Source organism: Columba livia, chromosome 17 (assembly GCF_036013475.1).
Source record: "Columba livia isolate bColLiv1 breed racing homer chromosome 17, bColLiv1.pat.W.v2, whole genome shotgun sequence".
In the NCBI taxonomy this organism is placed as follows: domain Eukaryota; kingdom Metazoa; phylum Chordata; class Aves; order Columbiformes; family Columbidae; genus Columba; species Columba livia.
The window spans coordinates 3,370,162-3,391,329 of NC_088618.1; the positions used below are offsets into that span (position 1 = coordinate 3,370,162).

The 21,168-nt window shown below is 51.8% G+C and overlaps 1 protein-coding gene across 26 annotated transcripts in view; it reads left to right on the top strand.

The window, feature by feature from the left end:
• Positions 1 to 21,168, top strand: part of NCOR2 (nuclear receptor corepressor 2) — a 214,985-nt gene that overhangs the window by 61,167 nt on the left and 132,650 nt on the right. For 25 of the 26 annotated variants that reach the window (XM_065033392.1, XM_065033393.1, XM_065033382.1 and 22 more), the window contains exons 2-3: positions 4,875 to 5,086; positions 15,961 to 16,088. In XM_065033392.1, the coding sequence (XP_064889464.1) occupies positions 4,982 to 5,086; positions 15,961 to 16,088 (233 nt within the window). In that variant the 5' untranslated portion in view covers positions 4,875 to 4,981. Of the gene's footprint in view, positions 1 to 4,874; positions 5,087 to 11,645; positions 11,825 to 15,960; positions 16,089 to 21,168 lie in introns of those variants that run through there. The other variant, XM_065033395.1, reaches the window with a different exon arrangement.

Consider the following 21,168-nt stretch of genomic DNA (forward strand, 5'->3'; position numbering starts at 1 on the left):
ACGGAGCTCAGGGTGTGCCTGATCTTTCCTGTTGACCCTGTGCTGCTATTTCAATTTAAAACCTCTGTACCCCGCTGTGATTGAACGCTGCTGTGGCTTCCCGGGCTGCACACACTGACATAGTTGTCTTTGTTATTCTGAATAGAACCCTAAATTTATGGCGCAGGGCCTGTTTCCTATTGAAAGGACTCAATAGATACAGTGCATAGAAATATTTGCGTACAATGTCAACTGTCTTCCAAGAAAATTTCATGCACATATTGATTAGACAAATCCATTACCGTTACATTGTGGTGCATTTCTTGGGAACCTCTCTCTATGCATTTTCATCGCATCTTAATTATTTTTTGCTTCTACTGGTCCTTTGAAGCCAAGGGGTAAATCTCTAAGTGCTTTTCAGTCTGGTTTGGATCTAGAGCTGAACTGGGCGTCAGTACCGGGGATGATGACAGGCAATGGGCTCTTCTGCTCTGCTGCGGCTGCTTAAAGCACGATGGTTGGTTGGTCTCTTGGAGGTGAATGTTACAGCTCAGTATTGGTTAAACATTATAAACAAAGGTCTCCTTTTATTTCAAAGTACATGAGTTGACTGGAGGATATATACATTGGTTTTGTGCGTTTGAAGAGAAAAATTGCCATGTATCAAGCATTTGAGTAGAGAAACTTGTTTGTTTTTTCCAAAAATGTGCATCATTGAGTGTTTGTAATTAAACATTAGCTTTGTTGTCAATATTCCTCAATTAAATGTGCCCTGGTGAGTGCTAGCAGCATTCCTCTTATTTGCATTCTCTGCGTAGTGTGGTGGTCCTGGTCGTTGCCTTTCCGAAGATCTTTTGCAGTCATTTTGTGGGTTGGCTCCTAACGTCTTGTGTAGACCATCCATGGGCTGTAGACCACAAGTTGAGTAACATTACTCTAGACTTAAGAAACAAAATATTCTGTTAATCTTATTTCAGCAAGTCCTTGGTTTTTAAAAAAAGAAGTTTATTTTGAACTTGAACAGCATGTTTTCACTGGGATCTTTGAAACTCTTCTGAGGATGGTTAAACCGGTATTTTCCGGGAGCGGGAAGTGTTTTGTTCTCACCTTTCAGAGAGATGAACTGAGGCACAGGGTAGTTATGGCAACTTGCCCACTTTCTATCCCTCGCCTGGGAATCCTGCTCTCCCGGAGGAACATGGAGCCGGTTGGGAGCGTTGGCCGTAACTTTGAAGAACAACAAGCGTGCTGAATGACATTAATTAAATCTTTTGCAACTTGATTTAATTATAAAGCCTTCTTTTAGACCTGTCGCGTTGTTACGCGGTCCTGGTTTTATCAATACGTGTTTTTGCCGGGCTGAAGGAGCAGCACAGAAACGCACAGCCCGGTGTCGAAGTGCTGTCGACTGTGAGCTTGTAGGTCGCTGTGGGGTGTCGGGAGCTTGTGTGCGCCCATTTTTTGGGCTGGACACGGCTCTGCTTGGCCCGGTGCTGCACACCCGAGCTGCTGCTGGGAGCTGGCAGGTTCTTGGGCTGAGCCGCTCTGGTGCGGCTGAGCCTGCAGCAACTTGCAGCGGCTTGTACGGTGCTTTCATGGTGCAAATTAGGCAGAACAGCTGATGGGGAAATGACTTGAGACCGTCAACGGCATGTGAAGAGGAGCAGCAAGGGGTGGTTTGCTGCGGGTGGTGTTTTTGGAGGCTTGAGCAGTGGGGCAGGATCCTGGGTGACTCCCAAACAGGTGGAAATATTGGGTGCAGGAGCATCCGCGGGCTCTGGCCTCCCCCACAGTCCCTGTTGTAGCCCCGGTGCTGGGCTGGCCGGTCACCTCGGGCTTTCTCCCATTGCTGATCAGAGGCTGTAAATCTCGTACCTCGGTATGTAATGGCTAACGCAGATCTGTGGATAAAACAGCCTCTGATGGAGACTCCAACTGGGGGGGAAATACTTTTCCTGTGAGACAATGTCTGTTCCTCATCAAAATCAGCTGAGGAAAGTCAGAACCGAACAGTTTGATCTTAAAGATTTAAAGAGGCTGGCTGCGCTATTGCTCTTTTATTTCCATTAATCTGCTCCTATTGTTTGTGTTCCTCTCTTAAAAATAATTAGTTAAGGGTCACTGATGGGGAGGCATCTCATTATCCTATGCTGGGATAGGTGGCCCAGCAGCACCCATACATCCCCGCAAGACGTCGTACTTTGCACCTCTGTGGGTGCAGGACAGGTCTGTTGGCCCCTATAATTTCACCCCATGTGTGTACCTCTCGAGTAGGGAGTTAACTTATTTGTTTTCTGATTGCACAGACAGAAGCAAAAAAGCTTTAGAACTGTTTTAGAGCTTGAAGCTCTGTGGCTTTGCGCTTAGAGCTGAGTTTTGAAGCTGAACTTCTGATATGAAGAGTTTGAAAGAAGAAAAATCATCCCATATCTTTTACCGTAGGCGGCTGCCAGGATGTGGTCCGGTCCACCTGCTGAGCTTCCAGAGAAGCGGTTGCCTTGCTGAAAGCCGCCAAAGACTCTGGGCCCCCCACCTTAGAGCGAGTGTGTGTGTGTGTGTGTATATATATATATATATATATATATATATATACACACACACATATATATATATAATTTACGTGTGCTAATTAACTCTTAGGTGGCTGCAAGCCAAGATGTCCAAACTTGATTCTGTTATTAGGAAAGTACCTTAAACTTCTGCAGATCCCAGCGAGCTTTTGGCACCCTTGAGAGCATCGTGTGCGTGTCCTTGGCAGCTGCGGGGAGGGTTTGTCCCTATGGAAACCCACTGGGGCTGCAGGAAGAGCTGGGGGGGTGAATGGGTGTCAAACCACGTGTTCCCAACACGGCCCCAGCTTTGGGTGGGAATCAGCGATTAAAATCGTATCCAGTCGGAAGCGCGGGGGGGAAGTGGCGGTAGTCATACTGGAAGTATAAATACACGCTGGCTGCTTTCTGGGTGCCTATGAATTCCCCCGGGCGCGCGGGGGCTTTCCGATTGCCCTGAGCACACCGAGCGCAGTCCCCATTCATGGCTGTCCCTGTCTAGGGTGAGGGTCGGGCTGTTCGTGGGTCATTGGGGTAGCAGGTAAGGAGCCCTGGGGCTCTGTGGCGATATGCAGGTGCAGGGGAATCCCAGCTCCTGCACAGGGATGGAGCCCAAAGCAGGAGGGGACTCGCTTGTCCCTCCTCCAGCTGCTGCGAGAGCCAAACCTCGCTGTGTGTTTTCCCGTACGTAACTTGGCAAAATCCTTTGCCGAAGAGGCTCGGCTGACCCTGGGCAGGAGCACGGAGATGTCTCTGCAGGTCTCTGGTCCTTTGGCTGTGATGGGAATTTGCTGAAAAGCGCTATTTTTGTAAAACGTGACCTCTTTCTAAGGGGGCCTCCTGGGGCTGCTCCCCTCGTGCCGTGGCTGCCCGTGTCGTGCCAGCCCGCCGGGGACCGTTGCCTCGGGTTGATTTTATTTCTGGCTGGTGAGCCGTGCGGGGATGTCAGCAAACCAGCGACACGGGCCTGCGCCTGCCTGCAGCAGATAGCGAGCGGTTTATCAGCACGGGCTGATCTGTGGTCTCACAGGAGAAATACAAAAAACTATTAAAAAAAAAAAAAAAGAAAAAAACTTCCCCCCTTTTCTTTTTTAATATTTTTTTTTCCGTTTCCCATCCCCTTCTCACTTTTTGTACATGCCAGCTGCTGTTCTAGTTGCAGTTGCGTTGGCTGTGGCTGCTGTGCAGCTGGGGAGCTCATAGGGCTCCCGGTGTGCTGGTCAACAAGTCGGATTCTGCCAAAAAGTTGGCACAAATCTATATGTAACATGCACCTCTGCTGGGGAGGCGTGCGGGGTGTGTGGTTTTGCATGGGATGGAGATGGGGAGCAGGGATTCTCCCTGCTCAGATCGGTCCTGGTAGCATCCCCCCAGCCCAGGCAGCAGTGGGAATTTATACTTTGTGTATCTATCCATTAATATGGGAATGATAGTGTCCCTTAAACCGGCAGCATTTACATGTGTGCTACTTTATTCATTGAAATCAAGACAAAAAGCAGGAGGCTTAAAATCCTCTCCAAACAAACTACGCGAAGTATCCATAAAAATCAGCGGCTTGTAAATCTCTGCTTGGGGCTGAGGGGAATTCTCCCACTTTGTTGGTTGTCTGGATTTTGCTACAGCTGTGGAAGGACTTGCAACACCTGGTAAAGCATCAAGTGTGTGGGTGACAGGGGTGTTTGTGAAAACACCCTCAGGGCCAAGGTGTCTTCTCTGGCTCTTGGTCCTCAGTGTGGCACTTCGGGTGTGTGACGTGCTTCAATCCTGCGTTGTAGTGTAGTCCCGTGGATGGAGAGGGCGGGTGGGGAGCTCGGTGCCCTTGTCCCTCCTGTCCCAGATCAGGGCTTGGCTCAGGTGGCTGCAAAAACGTCCCCGGCTGGGAAAAGAGGGCACTGAGAGCAGCATTTGTGGATGCGTAAAAGCGTGGATGGGGAAACAGAGGGACCTTGTGCCTGTGGGCTGTGTGTTGAAGTGCCCAAGCTCCAGCTTGTGTTTTGGAGTTTAAGTCACCCCTCCTCTCCCCGCCAAAAAATACCCATCTCCGAGAGACTTGGAGATGTAGATCCACAGTGCCTAAATAAATTGCCAGCGGTGTGTAGGCCTGGTCCTACTGCTGCGGGGGGAAGGATTCCCAGGGCAGTTGCTTGGGATGGATTTGCAACGGTCTCATATTTGGACTTCCCTGTGATAGGAACAAAAACTTGGCACTGAGGTTTGCCAGGTGGAAAACAGGGCTGCTGGACACCTGTGAGGGCACTCGGGCCTTGGTGATCACCCAAGGCTTGATCTTTGTGTTGCGCTGTGGGTGTCTGAATTCTAACCTGCCTTTCTCCTGTTTGCTTCCAGTTGTTGCGTGACGTGGAAAACACGCCCATGATGAAGAGGAGCTCTCGGCTCTCCTAATCCTTTGTCGGCGATTTGGAAGCGGCGGCCGCCGTGCCTGCTTTTCCGACATGTCTGGATCGACGCAGCCCGTGACGCAGAGCTGGCGCGCCGCCGAGCCGCGCTACCCCCCGCACGCCATGTCCTACCCGGTTCAGATCACTCGGCCGCACGCGGTAAGGAGAGAGGTGTTCCTTCCCTACCCGCTGGCAGGGCAGGGGCCGCGTGGCGTGTCCCCACGGCTGTGGCGTGTCCCCACGGCTGTGGCGTGATCTGGGCTCAGATGTGGCTGTTACAAGGAAATCAGCCCGTTTCCGTGCCTGTGGTTTGGGATTTCGTTGTTCCTCTCTCATCGGACCCTCTTCTGTTTCTTCATACGTTGCTTTTGGCTTTTCTCTCCCTTTCCAGCCTCTTTCCGGCACTGGTGGTGGTTATGGGCTCTGGCTCATCACTCTGAGCACCCAAGTCCATTTGGCTTCTGGCAAGAGCACCCTTGGATGCAGCAGCTAGTCGGGGGGGAGAATGTTGAATGCACCGGAGCTTGCACGGGTTAATTTCACCCAGATTCAACCTCTCTGTGCTGTGTCACTCACATCTGTGCTTGCTCATCCTGGGTGGTTGAATATTTTTGGTTTAAGCAGTTAACGGAACAAACTCTCCCTAGTGGAACAGCTTTAGTCAGCTCAAGCTGCTTAAGTGAATCTTATTAGGTTCTGGAGTGCGGCACGCACTGGTAAGGCTGCTCTGGAGCTGCTGCTTGGTGGGTCACAGTGAGGTGGCCACGGCTCGTAACACGGGTTGGTGAGGAGACCTTGGCTCAGGGTTATGTTTCTGACACTGGTTATTGAACAATAAAATTCCTGCTGTGAAGGTTTTAGAGTTAGACTTGAAAGCCTGGAAGGGATAAAATTCCCTTGTCCTGCTCACTTTGCGCTTCAGCAGAGCTAGAGTTTGGGAAGGGTGTGAAATGGAACCATTAAGGAGGGCACAGGACGAGCTTTTGGCTGCGTTTGCTGGCTCATCTGGATCGCTCGGGGCCTGCGTGCTTCTGCACAAAGAGGCTTTTCATCCAGGGTATGAACCGCACTGACCTGCTTCAATTTATGGGAGTTTTGCTTCCGTTGGTGCGAACGTGTTCGGGAAGTGAGACAGAACAAGAGCGTTTGTCTCAAGAAGAAAATCTCGGTTCTCTTTTTATCAGAAATGCGAGCAGGAAGAGGATGTGACCAGGTGAGCAAATATCTACAGTTGTTGCAAAACTGTGTTTTAAAACCAAACCAAAGAAACCTCAGTACCCAGTGCGGAGATGGATTTTAGCAGAGAGGGGGAGGCTCCTGCCCTTGGGGTACAGAGTCCTTGTCTCCTACAAACCCCGGCTCCTTCCCCTTCGTGTCGCAACAGCAGCGTGAACCAAGCGGGGCAGTTGTTAGCAAGTGGGATGGAGCTCTGGGTTTCTCTGACCTGCCCTGCGCTCTGGCTGGGGTGAATACTGGTTTTATTCTGTCATATTAATGTTGGAAGAAGTTGCTGGCGTTTGCTGCTAGAAGCTATTTTTACAGCCGCGTGTAATCTTCCCAAGTTATGTGATACCTTTGAGGTGTCTGGATGCAGGAGAGGTCCGAGCTGAGATTTTTTTTTTAAATTTTTTTATTTTGGATGGAAAAACCAAAAGGCTCCTTTGTGCAGAGCTGCGCCAGCCCCGTGCAAGCCGGACACCCCTTCCCTCTCCTCGGGAGGACGGACGGAGCGTTTCTTGAAGCGTGTCCCTGCGTGATCCGCCCTGCCACGCTCAGCTGTTTGCAAACACGTGTTTCTTGCTCGGCGGCGCCGTGAGCTGGAAGCCGGCCATGGCTCCAGGGCTGGAGCTGATCTCTGGTGGGACCGCTTGGGAGAGGAGAGCCCAGTTGCTTTGAAGTTGCTGCGCTGTTTAATATTAAAGCCAGCGGTATTTGCTTGCATGTCTTGGCCAGGTCAGTTTTGTCATGGGGTGTGTTTGCACAGTGAGAGCTTGTTTGGAAGAAGGCAGGAGAGGCCAAAACCAACCCAACACTGGCGTGTCTTGCGTCTGCTATGGTTTGGTTCTGGTTTGCTGCCTTCCACGACATCCTTTGCTGAGAACCGGGCATTTGTCAGCCTGGGGATCCTTCTCCTGGTGTGGAAATGCCCTGGGTCACCTCCTGGGCACGTGTGCAGGGCTGAGCGGAACAGGGCTGCAAATGCTATTATAATATAAATAAATACAGTCCAGCTGTGACGGTCGCACCCAGGGAAAGGCGGCGCGGCAGGAATACTGAGCTCAGAAATGAGCCGTGACGTTATTTTAGGCTTGGGAGACACTTTATGAAAAGTGATTTAAAGGATTGCGGCTGTTTGATTTCGCAGATGAGGCAAGTGGGAGGGGAGGCTGTGGAGGGGCAGAAGGCAATGGACGTTTTTCTTCTCCTATCATGTGAAACCTGAGGGAGTATCCAAGAAAATAGGGAAGATGGTGTGTTTCAAGAGAACAAACAGAAATACGCGTTGCACACATGGGCACTGTCTCACAACAGTGTTCCAGGAGTTCCTGCTGAGTCTGGAGCTGCTGCAGAAGATCCAGTACTGGTCGGGTGAGGGTGTTTGTTGGCTGGTTTCCCTCTGAGGTGCCGGCTTTGGGTGCTTAGTTGACTTCTGTCGTGTTCAGCTTGGGAACAGAGGAATTGTTTGAGTGCTCTGTGACCTTTAGCTGAAGGTGAAGAAACACATTGCTTACACTCTTAACCTTCTAATGTGTCCGAAGTTCATGCTCTCTCAAAGGAAACTTTTGCATGAAGGATATTCATTTTCAGGCAACCTGCAGATATTTTCTGTGAAGAGATCGATTTCCCTGCGTAGGGCACGTCCCCCTTTCCTTTTAAAGCACCTTCATGGTCAATATGCCCTGGGGACAGGAGGGTTCCCCTCTCCTCCTCTCCTGAGGATCCAGTTTCTGGCCAGTCCTCCTGAAGCGCCCGACGTTCCGGTGCCGTGGGAGGGATGCAGTTTGGGATGCGGGCTGCTCTTGCCAGGAGGGGGGTACCGGCTGCGGGAGGTGCTGGGGGTCGGGGCACACACGGCGCCCTTGTGCGGTGTCCTCTGTGTCAAAATGCCTTCTGGTTTTGGGGAGCTTTTAGTGCTTTGCCTACTAGAAGTGCTAAACAGGCTCAGGGATTGGTGGTGTCGGTGTGTGTGCATGTGCATATGGAATCAGTGCGGTGTCCTTGGCTGGATCGCCATCGAGGAGCACCATCCCCTCCCTGCAAAGCGAGAGCCACTCGGCATAGCGGATCTTTGGCCTTGTTTCCCCCGTACAGCTCAGCTGAGATTGCAAAGTGAGCTCAACCCCTCTGCTCTGGCTTTGAGACCTTCCCCGGCCACCTCTCCTGTCTGGGAGCAGCGCTGTGGTTCCTTCATTAAACTCCTCATTTGCTAAACAGCATTTGCGCAGGAGCATCACAATCAGATCACTCGTTTATTTCTTGGTCTGTGATAAATACTTCCTTGTCTGGCTGAACCAGAGACAAGAGGCTGATGCAAACTGGTGTGTCCATTTGGTGTCCCAGCCAAATGGTGGCCTGGGGGGGACTCCAGTGCCTTCCCCGGCCAGTCTCCTCCTCCCAGCAGCGTGAGTTCAACCCAGCGTCCTGCCATGGAAGGTGCTGGAAGGAGGTGCAAGCTCTGGAGATGGCAGGAGGTGGCTGCTCTCCGCAGCGACATGATCAGTGTGGCAAGGCTATGCCAGGTAAGCCTGCGGAGACACGGTGTCTTTTGCGTTAATCCATGAGACGCCTTTGCTGCTGTGTTGAGGAGCTATTCACGCTTTTATCTGCTGGAAGCAAAATGCCAGTCTGTGTCGGTGCTCCAGGAACTCGCAGAACGGAGGAGTTTACGGTGCCAAATGCTCAGAATCCCCCAGGCTGTGAGGATCCTTCTCCAGCCGCCTCCGAGCGCGCAGCCGAGTCTCCTGCTCCCGGCTGCGCAGCCGAGCCGGGGCGGTTCGTGCCAGGGATTTGCATCCGGAGTTCTGCCTGCCTGGCTCCAGCTCACGTTGCAAGGAGTGGCTTGAGAAATCAAAAACGTACCTTGGAAATGCTGACCCTGGCTGTGTCTGTCACAAGAAGTCGGCGCGGTCTCTCTGGAAGTCCCCGGAGCTTGCCGGGGAAGGGTTTGCACGAGCTCCCAGCAGCTCAGCGGTGGATTTGGGAAAATTGGCTTTCTGCTGTGAGACCGGGAGACATGGAGGTGAAGGAACAGGACACCGAATTCCCTGCCCTGGAGTCTCTCTCCCATCGCCAGAAAGGAGTTGGCTTACAGCAGTTTATATTTAAAGCTCGTTTTCCCTAGGACACAGCCTTGATCCAAGGCAGTTCTTTTTCTTGAAGCTACTGTAAACTTGTGTGGTTGCTCCTTAATCTGCTTTTTGGACGTGATTTGATGCAGAGGGTGATTCTTTGCTTTTGATTGATCTCAAAATTGTAAATCCACAGGGGAAGAAGAAACTTCTTCTGCATATGTGGTTCGGCAATGGTAGAGACCTGCTAATGCTGCTTCTGGAGACGTGAAGCGTTTGCCTGCAATGCTGACCTGACTCTGCCCGAATTGCCCCTCCAGCCCCTGGAGACACATTCTGCAGGACTGGGGGGTTTGCTGGTTGTCACTGTCACCATATTTATTCAAAATACTGAGCAATTCAGCTTCTTTGACCTGAAAGATTTTCTGTGGAGGTGTAAGGAATTGTGGGAGACAGCTGAGTGGGGGACATGGAAAGAAAAAAGGGTCCTATGTGAACCTGCAGATAGATTATGGGTGGTGTGTGGGAGGTGATGGGGGACTACGCTGCAGAAGAAATGCAATGACGAGCTGAATGACCTGGTGCTTTTAAGGTGGAATTTCTGGGTTTGTTGTGTGAAAAGAGCTGCTCCCCTGGCGTGGGTGTTTGCAGCCACGAGTGTCTTCGGGAAGCCGAGTGGGGGGAATGCAGGGAGGGCAAGGCGGGTCATTCCCAGCTCAAAGGCGCCTGGATGCGACTGGGACAAAAGTCTTGTGATGGAGATGGGCTCAAAAGCAGCTCTGTCCTGGATGTGCGGCTGGCTCCCGCGCCCGGCACCGCTCAGATGACCGGGACGCCACAGCAGCTGAGAGCTGCCCCCACCGAGACGTGGCTTCTCCTCGGTGAATGGCGCATTCAGCTGGGACGGGCTGAACGCTGCTGACAGCCCCGGTTTGCCGGGGAGGCCGTGGGGAAGGATGCGTGACTGCGCAGCTGGTCCGGCAGACGTGGCGTCGGCAGCAGCGACCGATGCTATCGAGAAGGGGCCACACGCAGCGTGGTCATCTCCTAAAACAAAAGGCCAAGTCAGCAGCTTCTGAGAGATGGATGGATGGCAACGAGACTGTCGGAACAATACGGGCATTTGTCTTTTCAGCACATGTTGCATCCCCGTAGGCAAGATAAAAATGCATGTATCGTGCTAGGTTTTTATTACTGACCTTATCTTCAACAGTAGAGCTGATTGTGGAGGAGTTGCTTGTTTTTGTGTTTGTTTTTGTTTTTTTCTTAAATCTTCAGGGAGCTCCTCCCAGGGCTTTGGGGAGGAAGTTGGGCAGACAGCAGTGTGCTTGTGGACAGCCTGTTTTGATCAATAACCACCTCTTTGCAGTTCAGCGGAGGTTTCTGGTGGCAGAGGAAGGTGAGGACGATGGGCTGGGTGCCACGCTGGTCCCCTCGCAGCCAGACTTAATGCACCGATGTCTCTGCTACTACCCCGGTTCCTCCCAAACCTTCCACCTTCCTCTTACCTGAGTCGGCTTTGCAAAGAGTTATTTTCTCCAAGCAGAGGTTAAAAAGTGCATTTCTCGGTCTGATGAGCAACTGCTGCGCTGCCAGTGCCAAGGGGTATCCAGGCACCAGAGAGCTTTTCCTTTTATTGCTAAAATAGGTCATGCTCACTGCTAGGAGAAAGAGATGTAAAGCAACTTATTTTTTCAAAGTTCGGCATGTGCAGAGCAGGGAAGGGGGGCATCCCCTGGCTCTGGCAAAGCCACTGGACTGGTTGCTGTGCTGCTTTGGCCACCCCACCTTGGATGGAGAGCTCACCTGCCTGGCTTGTGTGTGGCACCTGTGGCTTGTGCGTGGCACCAATGGCTTGCCCAGCCTCCTACTGCAGCCGGGGTTGCAGCCAGGGGCTCAAGCAGCACAAATTAATTGCTGGATGGTCAGAGGCCCCTGCAGGTTTCAAGTCAGGATATGCTGCTCTGTGCTGGTTTCATGCTTCTGGGGGGACAGGGCGGCTTTGGAGTCTGAGGCTGTGAAGTCATGTCCTGGCCACTGTGTTTGTTGTAAAATAGTGAAATCAATAGGGGTGCTTTATTGTTTTTTGCTCTCTATTTGGACCACGCCATTATTAATCGGCCTCGTTTAGGGCTTAAACGCTTGGGAGTGCTTCAGCAGAAACAGCGCGTTGTTAAGAAATGAAAATTATGCGCAATACAACACTGGGCGAGCTCATAACGAGCAGCCCACGAGCTAATCCTTGGCGGAGGTGGCGAGGAGCTGGGCTTTGCTCCTCGGTGAGGGCGTGCGGTGCTATGACCTGTTTGCTCGCCTGCGAAAGGTGATGAGGACAGCGCAGGGCAGCGGCGCTTTGCTGGGCTCGGGTGCCCAGGGAGCTCCGCGGGTGAAGTGCTGCCTGTGCCTGATGCCACGATAGCAGGTGGCCAGTGGCACCGGTGCTGCCTTGTGCCGGGGAGCTGGCTCAGCTGGCGGATGTGGTGACCGAGCCCGGGACTGCTCTTCCTCGGTGTCGCTGCAGAACAAGAGCTGGTGGTTTCTAAGTGAAGCCGTCTTTGCACCGAAACTCGGCGGGGAGCTCCTGGTTGCTTTGTTGGCTGAAGCCGTGGTAAGCGACGGGGGATGGATGTAACGCTTCGGGCTGCTCGAGCTGTGCTGGTCTGGGCTGGGTCTCCACGGGTTTGCTCCAGAGTTGTTTTCCAAGGAAGCCAGAAGTGCTGGGCGTTTGCACGTGTTTTTCTGCTGGTGGGAGGAAGTGAGGAGGAACAGTTTGCCTTTCTGTTGCAAGCCCAGCACCAAGCTTCCTTACTGCAGGGCCCATGTCTTTGGGGTCTTCTCTTTGGGGGCTAATTCGTGATGCAGTGGGAATACCGACTGGATGGAGCTGTCAGTAGATGCCTTGTCCATATGGACGTGCTCTGTGTTGGGGCTGGGAGAGCCGGCTCGGAGCCGCCGGTGGCCATGGCATGGTGGTGTCTGCTCTGTGCACCACGGGTACTTCCAGCATCGCTTTCAAACGTGCCTTTCCTCCCCTCGTGGGAGGTCGGGCAGCCCGTCTGGGGCAGCTGTGGGCAGGGGAAGGAGCAGTAAAGCGCAGCAGCAAGCGCACGCATTCAAAACAGAAAGCGAGAGAGGCCAGAGGCTGCGCGGCTGCCTGCAGTTCTTAGCTCAGTGTGGGTTATCCTGAGGTCGGGGACAGCACAGATGATTGCACTGGACAGACAATATGGTAGGTAAGGCAGCAGGCTGAAAGCTTTAAAGAATTTTTTAAAAGTGTGTGGGGGGGAACCTGCTTTTAAAAATTTGCCTTCATCAGGGATGTCTCTGTTTTCGTCTTCCTGAGGACTTTTCTGTAATGTTGCCTTCAGTCTCCTGGCTTTAGACAGTTCAATTAGTGTATCTAAATGAGCCTGGTAGACTCGGGTTATTTAGGATCAGAGGATTTACTGGGAAGGGGAGGGAGACGGTGCTCTCGGCGCTCCCAAATCAAGTAAAATCACAAAAAGACCTTGAGACAGGGAGTGTTTCCACCAGCTCCCCCGGGCATGGCAGCGAAGGACGCTGTGTCACCTCCGCCTGGGCACAGGTACCTCTGCAGCCTGCTGCATGAAAACGTGTTTTAACGAGGCTGCGTTTGGCTGTTTAGCATTTTAATTATCCAAGCGTTGGCCTTGTGCTGCGTTGCTCTCCTGGGGTGATTTATGGTACTGTACTTGGTGTCCATCTGTCTCCAATGCTCTTGGTGCTGGCTCAGCCCAGCCAGTGGCTTTTTGTGGTGCGGGGCCGGGAGCTGCTCAGAAGGACCTGCTGGGCAGGTTTTGGGCTGTATTTAGGCAGAAAGCAGCTGCATTTTGGTTGTTTTCCCTGCAAGACCCTTCCTCACTGCTTGCCGCAGCAGGCAGTGGTCGTGAGGTCTGTTGTCTTCAGCTTCACCCATGTCAGGCTTCGATTGAAACAGGTTTGATGAAGGGGAGGGAGAATCGGGCCGCTGTGTAAAAGTTTGCAGATGGAGTGGGATGCTGAAGCGTGTCCCTGGGTACGTGCACCCCAATCTTCTGCAGTTTTGGTGCTGATACCAGCAGCTGTTTGTGCTCCCTGCCCTCCACAAACCCTCCAACCCACCCCCCAAATCTGTTGATGTGCCCGAGCCCCTGCCTTTCTGCTTCCTGCATTTCTGTTTCATGACTTACCGAATTTATGAAATTCTGCAAAACTTGCACGAAGAATCAAGTGGGAGCACCTGAACCACAAGGAACAACAGGAAGGTTTGGTGTGAAGGGAACAACATCCTGACCAGAGGCAGTGGGAGAATGGAGGGTCCTGGAGAAGATGCTGCTCAGATTTGGGGTTTGGGAGGAGGGCTTGCAGAGGGCGGGAAGAGATGCAGTGAGAAGATGAGCAAAAATAGAACTGGCCAAAACCCAGTGAATCGATGGAGAGGAAAGGCAGCAATGCGTAGCTTGGGGCTGTGGAGCTTTTTAGTTGCTTCGTTTCAGATGTCTTATAGCTGCCCTTGAGCGGGTGCCAAGGCTGAGCTGCAAGTTATGGGTTGGGATGGGGATAAATCACGCCTGTGCTGCATGTTTGGGTGATGGGGAATCCCCACGGCCCCCGGTGCCTCCCAGCACACGGCTTCACAACACTGCTGAACAAAATCGAAGCGTCTTCCCAAGGCAGCTCATAAACCTTTCTGGCATTTACGTTTGAAAAACACAGTCATAGCTCACAGTGCAACTTACTGTAGTAACTTTCCGAGCAATTAATCCACCTACGTCCTACTGGGTTTGCCGCAGTTCCTTTGACGGTTCATCACAGGGCGCAGAAATTTGTCAGTTTTAATCCTCCTCGCTCATTTTTAGGTTGTGTTTTCTTCTGGCAGAACCGAACGCTGATGTCAGCAAAGCAGAGCAGGTCAGAGCGCGAGCTGGGCCGTGTCTGGAGAAGCGGGAGCTGGTGCTCACCAGCCATCCTGGCCCTGAGTGTCCCCATCACTTCAGGCCGCGCCACCAAGCTCTGAGCTTCACCAGCGATTTTCTGACGGGGGTTAGAGGAGGAAAAGGCAAAGCCCAGCCGAGTGTGGGCAGAGGGAAAAGGAAAAACAGATGGTTCTTGGAACATGAAAGAGCCTTTTTTTCTTCTCAAGGGCACAGCCTTCGAGCCTCCCAGACGGGTAATGCTTGTTTATACGCCCACAGGAGGTGACAGTTCTGGTTGTGGACCTATTGGTGTGTCCTCAGACATGGTGTGTTGGTGTTGTAGGTGGATATTGGGAGCTGCCTTGCCTTTTTATTTTTTTTAGTTAAAACCAGGACAAGCGTGCACAAGGGGAGCTCGTAGGCAGCAATTTGGCTGGGGCTGTAAGAGCTAACGGGCTCCTTCAATTCAGGTGTCCGGGTTTGTCCCACCTGTGGTTGGACCTGTGGCATTTTCTGTCCTGCAGCCCCCGGGGCCTCCCGTGTGGATGAAGGAAAAGCAGCATCTCAGGGCAGCATCCTCCCTTAGCACCTGGATTTAGAGCAGAAGCGGAACATCCCCGTGAGGCTGAGTGGCTGCTGTCTGGGACGCCCCTTGCCGCAGAAGCCGAGATCTGAAATGGTCAGGCTGGAGGTGGAGACCAGGAGCTTGGGGCTGGCCGAGGTCTCTGGTGTTTCCCAAGAGCAGTCACGGTACAACAGGAGCAGCACCACTTCAGGTGCAGGTTGTCGCTATTGAATCTCCCAGGTCCTTTCTTTGCCTGTCATGCACTCGCTGGGACATTTCTCCAGCTTCCCTGGTGCTGGGATGTGCCAACCCTCACTACGTCTGATCAAATAATTTCTATTGCAGCTGTTAGGGCTGAGAGTCCCCTGCCCACACTCTCAAGTGCATGCATTTGGTATTTTATTTATTTAACTCTGAAGTGTCTTTTCTTCTCTGTAAGGGAGTTGGAGCTATTTTGTTCCAGCTGAGAACTGTTCAGAATAGGCTCCCAGGTGGGATTGGTTCTTCTAATGTACATGCATGTCGGTGTTACCAGGGATATTCAGTGGCAAGGCTTTCTATGCCATTGCTGAAGGTCTCAGTTAATTAGATGATTAGTCTTCTGGTCAAGTATCTCTCTGCAAATAAAAAATAGCGGTTCAGTGTAGCTGCTAAAATAATGTTGCTGGAATCAGTCTGTGGCACAGAGCAGGAGGGCTTCTTATTTAATTAAAATCAGGAACATACTGTACTGTACTCTCCAAGGGTCAAGGAACAAAAGGGACGTACACATAGCAAGCAACAAACTGTTCTTTCAAACCCCTTGAGCTCAGCCCAGGGGAGCTGTGTTTAAAGGGACACTCTCCAGATAACATTTGTGATTTCTAGTCTTCCTTTTCTGAATTTTCTTTTTCCGTTCCTCATCTTGCTGCATGGATTATTGAAGCTGAAAGTATCCTGTGACTTTGGATTTTCTTACCCGTTCTTCCCCTTGGATTTTGAGTTGTCATCAGGACTGCTTGGATGCTGAAAATCCCTGTGTGTGTGCTCGGTGGCTGGGCCGAGCTTGCTGGGCTGAGCTTGCTGGGTCCCCATCGCAGGGTCCAGCCTGGGATTAGCCCCAGGAGAAGGCTGGAGGCAGGTTGGACTGGGGGCCAAGCTCCCATCCCAACACGGTGCTTCAAAGGAAGAACATCTCTGTGGTTTATTCGGAAATGTTGGGGTTCAACGCTTGCTTGAAAGTGGCCACCAGCCTAATGAGCTTCTCTGTGTTTGTTTTTGCAGGACGTGGCGCTGTTGGAGTACCAGCATCATTCCAGGGATTTTGTGTCCCACCTCCCGCCGGGGTCGATCATGCAGCCGCAGCGGCGGCGGCCGTCCCTGCTCTCCGAGTTCCAGCCGGGCAATGAGAGGTACCGTCCCCTGGCCCCACGGGCACTCTGACTGCGCGAGCAAGTGTTGTGCATGGCTCTGGGACCCGGGCAGTCGTAGTTTGGGTTGAAGGACCTTCCCAGCTCCCCAGTGCCACCACTGCCATGACAGGGACATCTGCACCAGCTCAGGTTGCTCAGAGCCCCGTCCAGCCTGGCCTGGGATGTCTCCAGGGATGGTTCATCCACCACCTCTCTGGGCAACCTGGGCCAGGCTCTCACCACCCTCTCCTGTGTAGCCTGAATTTCCCCTCTTTTAGTTTAAAACCATCACCCCTTGTCCTGTCCAGTGTTCTGTTCTGTATTTGTACTGACTGTGCTCAGTCCCTGTGCCGCTCTTTGCTTCATTGTGCAAACACACTTGGCACCTTTGCCTTCTGGTTTCTTGCCTTGGACTGTCATGCATTTTAAAAACATCTTAAAAACACCAAACAACAACAAAACCCCGCCTCCCTTCCCTTCTGTGGAGCTACACGTCACTGTGACTGGTCACATTGGCTTTCTTCACTGCTGGAAATAAATCCCTGTGGTCAGGTTTGGTCTGTGGCTCCCGAGGCTGAGAAGAGCTCATTTCCACCGCGCATCTCCGCTTCCTCTGCTGCTCTTCCTCCTCGCTTTCTTTGTTTCTGTTTCTCTTTCTGCATCCCTCGCGCAACTTTCTCCGAGCTGTTTTATTCCTGTCTGCTCCCCTCCCAGCTCCCCCCGTGTCAGCGGTGATTTCGTAGCCCCCGTGGGAGCCTGGCAGCGTTTTTAGGTGCGACCCAGGGCAGCACCACGTGGTTTTGGAAACGCTGTAGGTGCTCTAACCGCGGGAGCTGGTCTGTTCCGAAGACCATCACTCTCATTCTCTGTTTCGTCACAAAATGTTGCGCTCTCACAGTTTCTCTTCTGCATTTGATGCTTAGTGGCTTTGGGGAAAAAAATGACCTGGAAGACAAATAAGAACCTTGCTACAGTGGATTTATGCAAAGCATTTTTGGTTTTGAGGCTCAATCCTTGGTCTAAGAGTCACAGGAATGAATCTGTTTCTCTAGAATCATAATAGTTATGGGAGGGGGGAAGGACTTCGGGAAGCTGCATGGGGAAAGGTGTAGGTGCGGCCAGGACCCGCTTTTTACGTGGGCTGGATCCAGCGTGGTGCTCAGCAGGAACAGCGCCAGGAGAATCTGGAGGCAAAAAGCAGCCCCCAAAGTTAGTTTTGCGTCTTCCCCCCTGGATGTGCTCTTCGGGGTTTTGCCTGTGGCTCCTGCATGTACAGAGGGTCATGGTGCTTCTGATGGTCAGTGATTTATCGCCATGTGTTGCATTGCCTTGGCTTTGATTTCTTAGCACAGAATAACATAATTATGTTAGAAGTGGATCAGATTCAGCTGAATTTGGGGGAGATGGGTCAAGAGGACCTGGCGACGTGGTCATGCCCATTTGTTTTTCACACCACTTACGGTTTGCAAAACAGAGAACCAGTTCTGCTCTCCAGTAAAATGAAGGTTTCAAGGTCCAAATGTGCTGTTTAAAAAAACATATATATACCTTGGTTCTTCCATATCACAAAAAAAACCCAAACCAACCGCAAGCCTCGGTGTCTGCTGTATCACGCACCTAATGTGCTGTGGCCATCCAAGAATCTCGCTTCGGTTTACGGATGTTTCAAATCCTCCAAACTTTATTTTAGTGTTGACAGCCCTGTGAATGTGGGTGGATGTTAATCGAGGTTGCCAGGTTTACACAACCAAATGGTTATCACGGCCACTTCAGCACTCCCGACCTGAACGGTGAAGTTTTGGCATGCTATAAAAAGGAACTTTTTAATGACATACTCAACTTAATTTCATCTTTTTTTCCCTGTAACATCTGAAGAATTGATCTTCTGCAAAAATTATACTGGGTAATAGAGCTAAAAATACTACTTGAGTTGAGCTCAGTCGGCATCTTGTGCCAAAATGCTGGGATATAGGCTCATTTAAAAATAAAAGAAGTTGGATATCTTTTGATGCAGGATTGGGGGTGTCTGCAGACATTTTCAACCCAGTGTAATGAATTATTGAAGTCATTCAAACTTGGTGGCGCTGGGGAGGTGTTCGTCCATTTTGCAAAGCCAGCTGCTGTTTCTCCGCATCTTTAAGCACTACAGTTAGAAACTGATCCTATGGGGGCTTTGTGTTTTCATCTTTGTGCTGTGAGGACCTGCCATCAAACAGCACCTGATGTGCTGTCATGGAGCCCTTTGCGTGTTTGGTTGCTCACCTGAGGGTTCCTCGGGTGCTGCAGGGCCGAGACCCTGGAGGTTTTGGAGCAGGTTGGGTTGGTTGTTGATGTCCACCCCGAAATCCAGCTCTGGCTGTGCCTGGTGCGGAGCCCAGCCTGGCGAAGGGAGGTGATGGAATCAGCCATCTCTATGGCTGTGTCCCCTTGGCAGGTTCACACATTTGTTCCTGCCCGGGACCGATGGCTTTGAGCAGAGGCAGCTGCTGTGAGGGGCTGGGGAGGGGGGAAACAAATAACCTCTGCAAAGCAGGCACGGGGGTGTGCTGGGTCTGAAAGGATGGACGCTCACCTGGGTCCCCTGCCATGGTGGACAGGAGGCAATCCTCCCCTTGGAGCAGGTGTTGGTGGAGGGAAACCCTTCCAATCCCCCATTGCTTTGGGTGTTTGGGGGCAACAGCCTGTCTGGTGTTGGTTGTGGTGGCTTTAAATCCTGCAGAAGTCACTTGGGCTTGCTTAGATTGTCCTCCTACAGCCTCACAGTTTCTCTGTCTGTCCTGGCTGCAGTTTTGCTGTAGTCACCAGGGTGGTGGTTGGTTGTCGTCCTGTGGAAAGGGAACAAGCAGTGAACCATTTCACCATGGACACAGTGTTTTTAGAATGAATCAGGTGTTCATGGCAAAAAGGTTGGGTCGTAACTTGCTGGAAGGAACAGGGTGCTGAGATGGCCCCATGTCTTGAAGCAAGAAGCATGTTCGATGTCAGGCTCAGGCAGCTGCTGTCCCCACAGCTGAGCCTGGTGGGTCGGGCAGGATGGGGCCAACTGGTTCCTGCAGTGTCCCACCACCGTGGGCTCTCCTCCTAGACAACGCAGTCCTGCAGGAGATGCTGGGAGCTGCACACAACCCTTCTCCACATCCATCAGCCAGAGAGTCCTCATCCTGCCTCAGTGCATAGGCAGAGACTTGAACTCCCTGCACAGCAGTTCTGGCTTGGATGGGAGAAGGAAAACCTGCACCTCTCTGAATCTGTTGCTGTAGGGAAAGTTGGCTCTGTCTGTCTTTGCAGGGATGTGCTGCTTTCCGTGATGGTTTTTTTTGGGAGCAGGCTTTTTCTTGGAAGGATCCACAGACTTCCCCTTAGCTCGTTCGGTTGGCTGTGCCAACTGGACGGCAGGAGCGAAGACAAGTGCTTCAGGATCTGCTGTTGGTACAAGTCGTACCAGGAGTACTTGCAGAGGAATGTCCTGGCAAGGTGACAAGCATAGGGGTTTCTTCTCTTCTATATATATATATTTTGGTCCACGAAAGAAAAGCTGGGTTGAGTGTTAAAAGGCAGGTGCTAGTGGGGCTAGGACTCCAGATGAGGACTAACCTGCCCCGCTTCATCATTAACACTAGCATTTGGTTTATTTCAATTAGTCATGTGTAATTCGCATGCGATTAAAAACACTCTTTCCCTTCAGCGAAACAGGAAGCTCTGGAATAAACCAGCCAGGCGGGATCTCTTTGGAAAATGCAGCAAAACCCCAAACTCTGTGTGAGGGGAGGGTTTTTCAGGCAGGGGTCCCGTCAGCACCGTCATCGCGGTGTAAAGGCTGTTGTGAAGAGTGAGAGGTGTGAACGCTTCAAGCGGGAGCGTTTGGATTTGGTTGTGTCAGGCAAAGCGATCTCGGGAGCGGCTGGAAATTCCAGTGGGTAAAGTTAATAGCAGTTCCAATGGATGGGGAAATGGAAATAAAATAGCACCCTGTAACATTGCAGCTGCTTTCCCCGGCACGGCCCCTGCCTTGCGGTGAGTAATTGCCTTTGTAAAGCTGAGTGCTGCTCTTATCTTAAAAATACATGGTTTTTTTCTGAGGGTAGCGGTCGTGTCTGTGCAGCGGGTTGTGTTGGGCTCCTGACGACTGCAGAGGTCTCAGAGCTGTCCTGTGTCAATTAACAGTTTCTTGGTAATACAGCCTTAAAAAAAGAAGTGTAAATAAATACATCTGACTTTTTAAATTGCTTCGGTACAGCAGGGCCTTGGTGTTGGAATATTTTAACACCTGCCCAGCTCAACAGTTGCTCATTGTTGCTGGGTTTTCCAGCACAGCCCCAAGTGCCGGCGGGCAGGGTTTGCGCGAGGGGTTGGGACCAGCCAGCAGGAAACTCCAGAGGTGCCTGGAGGGATTTCTGGGCTTGCTGAGAAAGCCTGAGGATCATTCCGTGTGAAAGTGTTTGCAGGTGAAGCAAGCTGTGCCTCAAAGCCAAGCTTAAGAGCTGTTCTGCACTGACGTTTCGGCAGCGCCGGAGCCGCCCCGGCCCCTTTGTGAGGAGAAGGAGGATGAGCCAGATTCTGTTCCTGTGTGTCAGTGGCGAAGGTGCTGCCCCAATTTAAAAAATGAAACCCAAACCAAACGGATCTTGCTTCCCTGGAGCGGGGTTGATTTTGCCCCAGGACGGCAGAGCTTTGCTCGAGGTGCTGCCCCTCACAAAGGGGTTTCATGGGGTTCCTCCTCTCTCTGGATATGGCCCAGAGCGTTAGAACTGCTGGAAAGACTCCTGCTGGCTTCACGGGGCTCTGGCTCCTTCCCTTTTAGCCATCTTCTCCAAGATATTTAATTAGCTCGGTAGAAATTAATGTTGGGAGTTGCAGTTTGTGGGTCGGGGCCAAGCGATGCCCAAGACCCCCTGTCTTTTGTGCTTGGCAAAACTCATCCCATCCTTTCTTCCCCTCCGAGTGGTTTTGGAGGCTGTTCGGTTTGTCATTTGGTAACTGGGGAGGATCCTTCACCACGCAGCTCAGGAGAGCTTGAACAACCTTGTTTAAGGGAGGAAAGAAGATAAAACACACACCATTTTTTGTTTCCAAGCTTTGA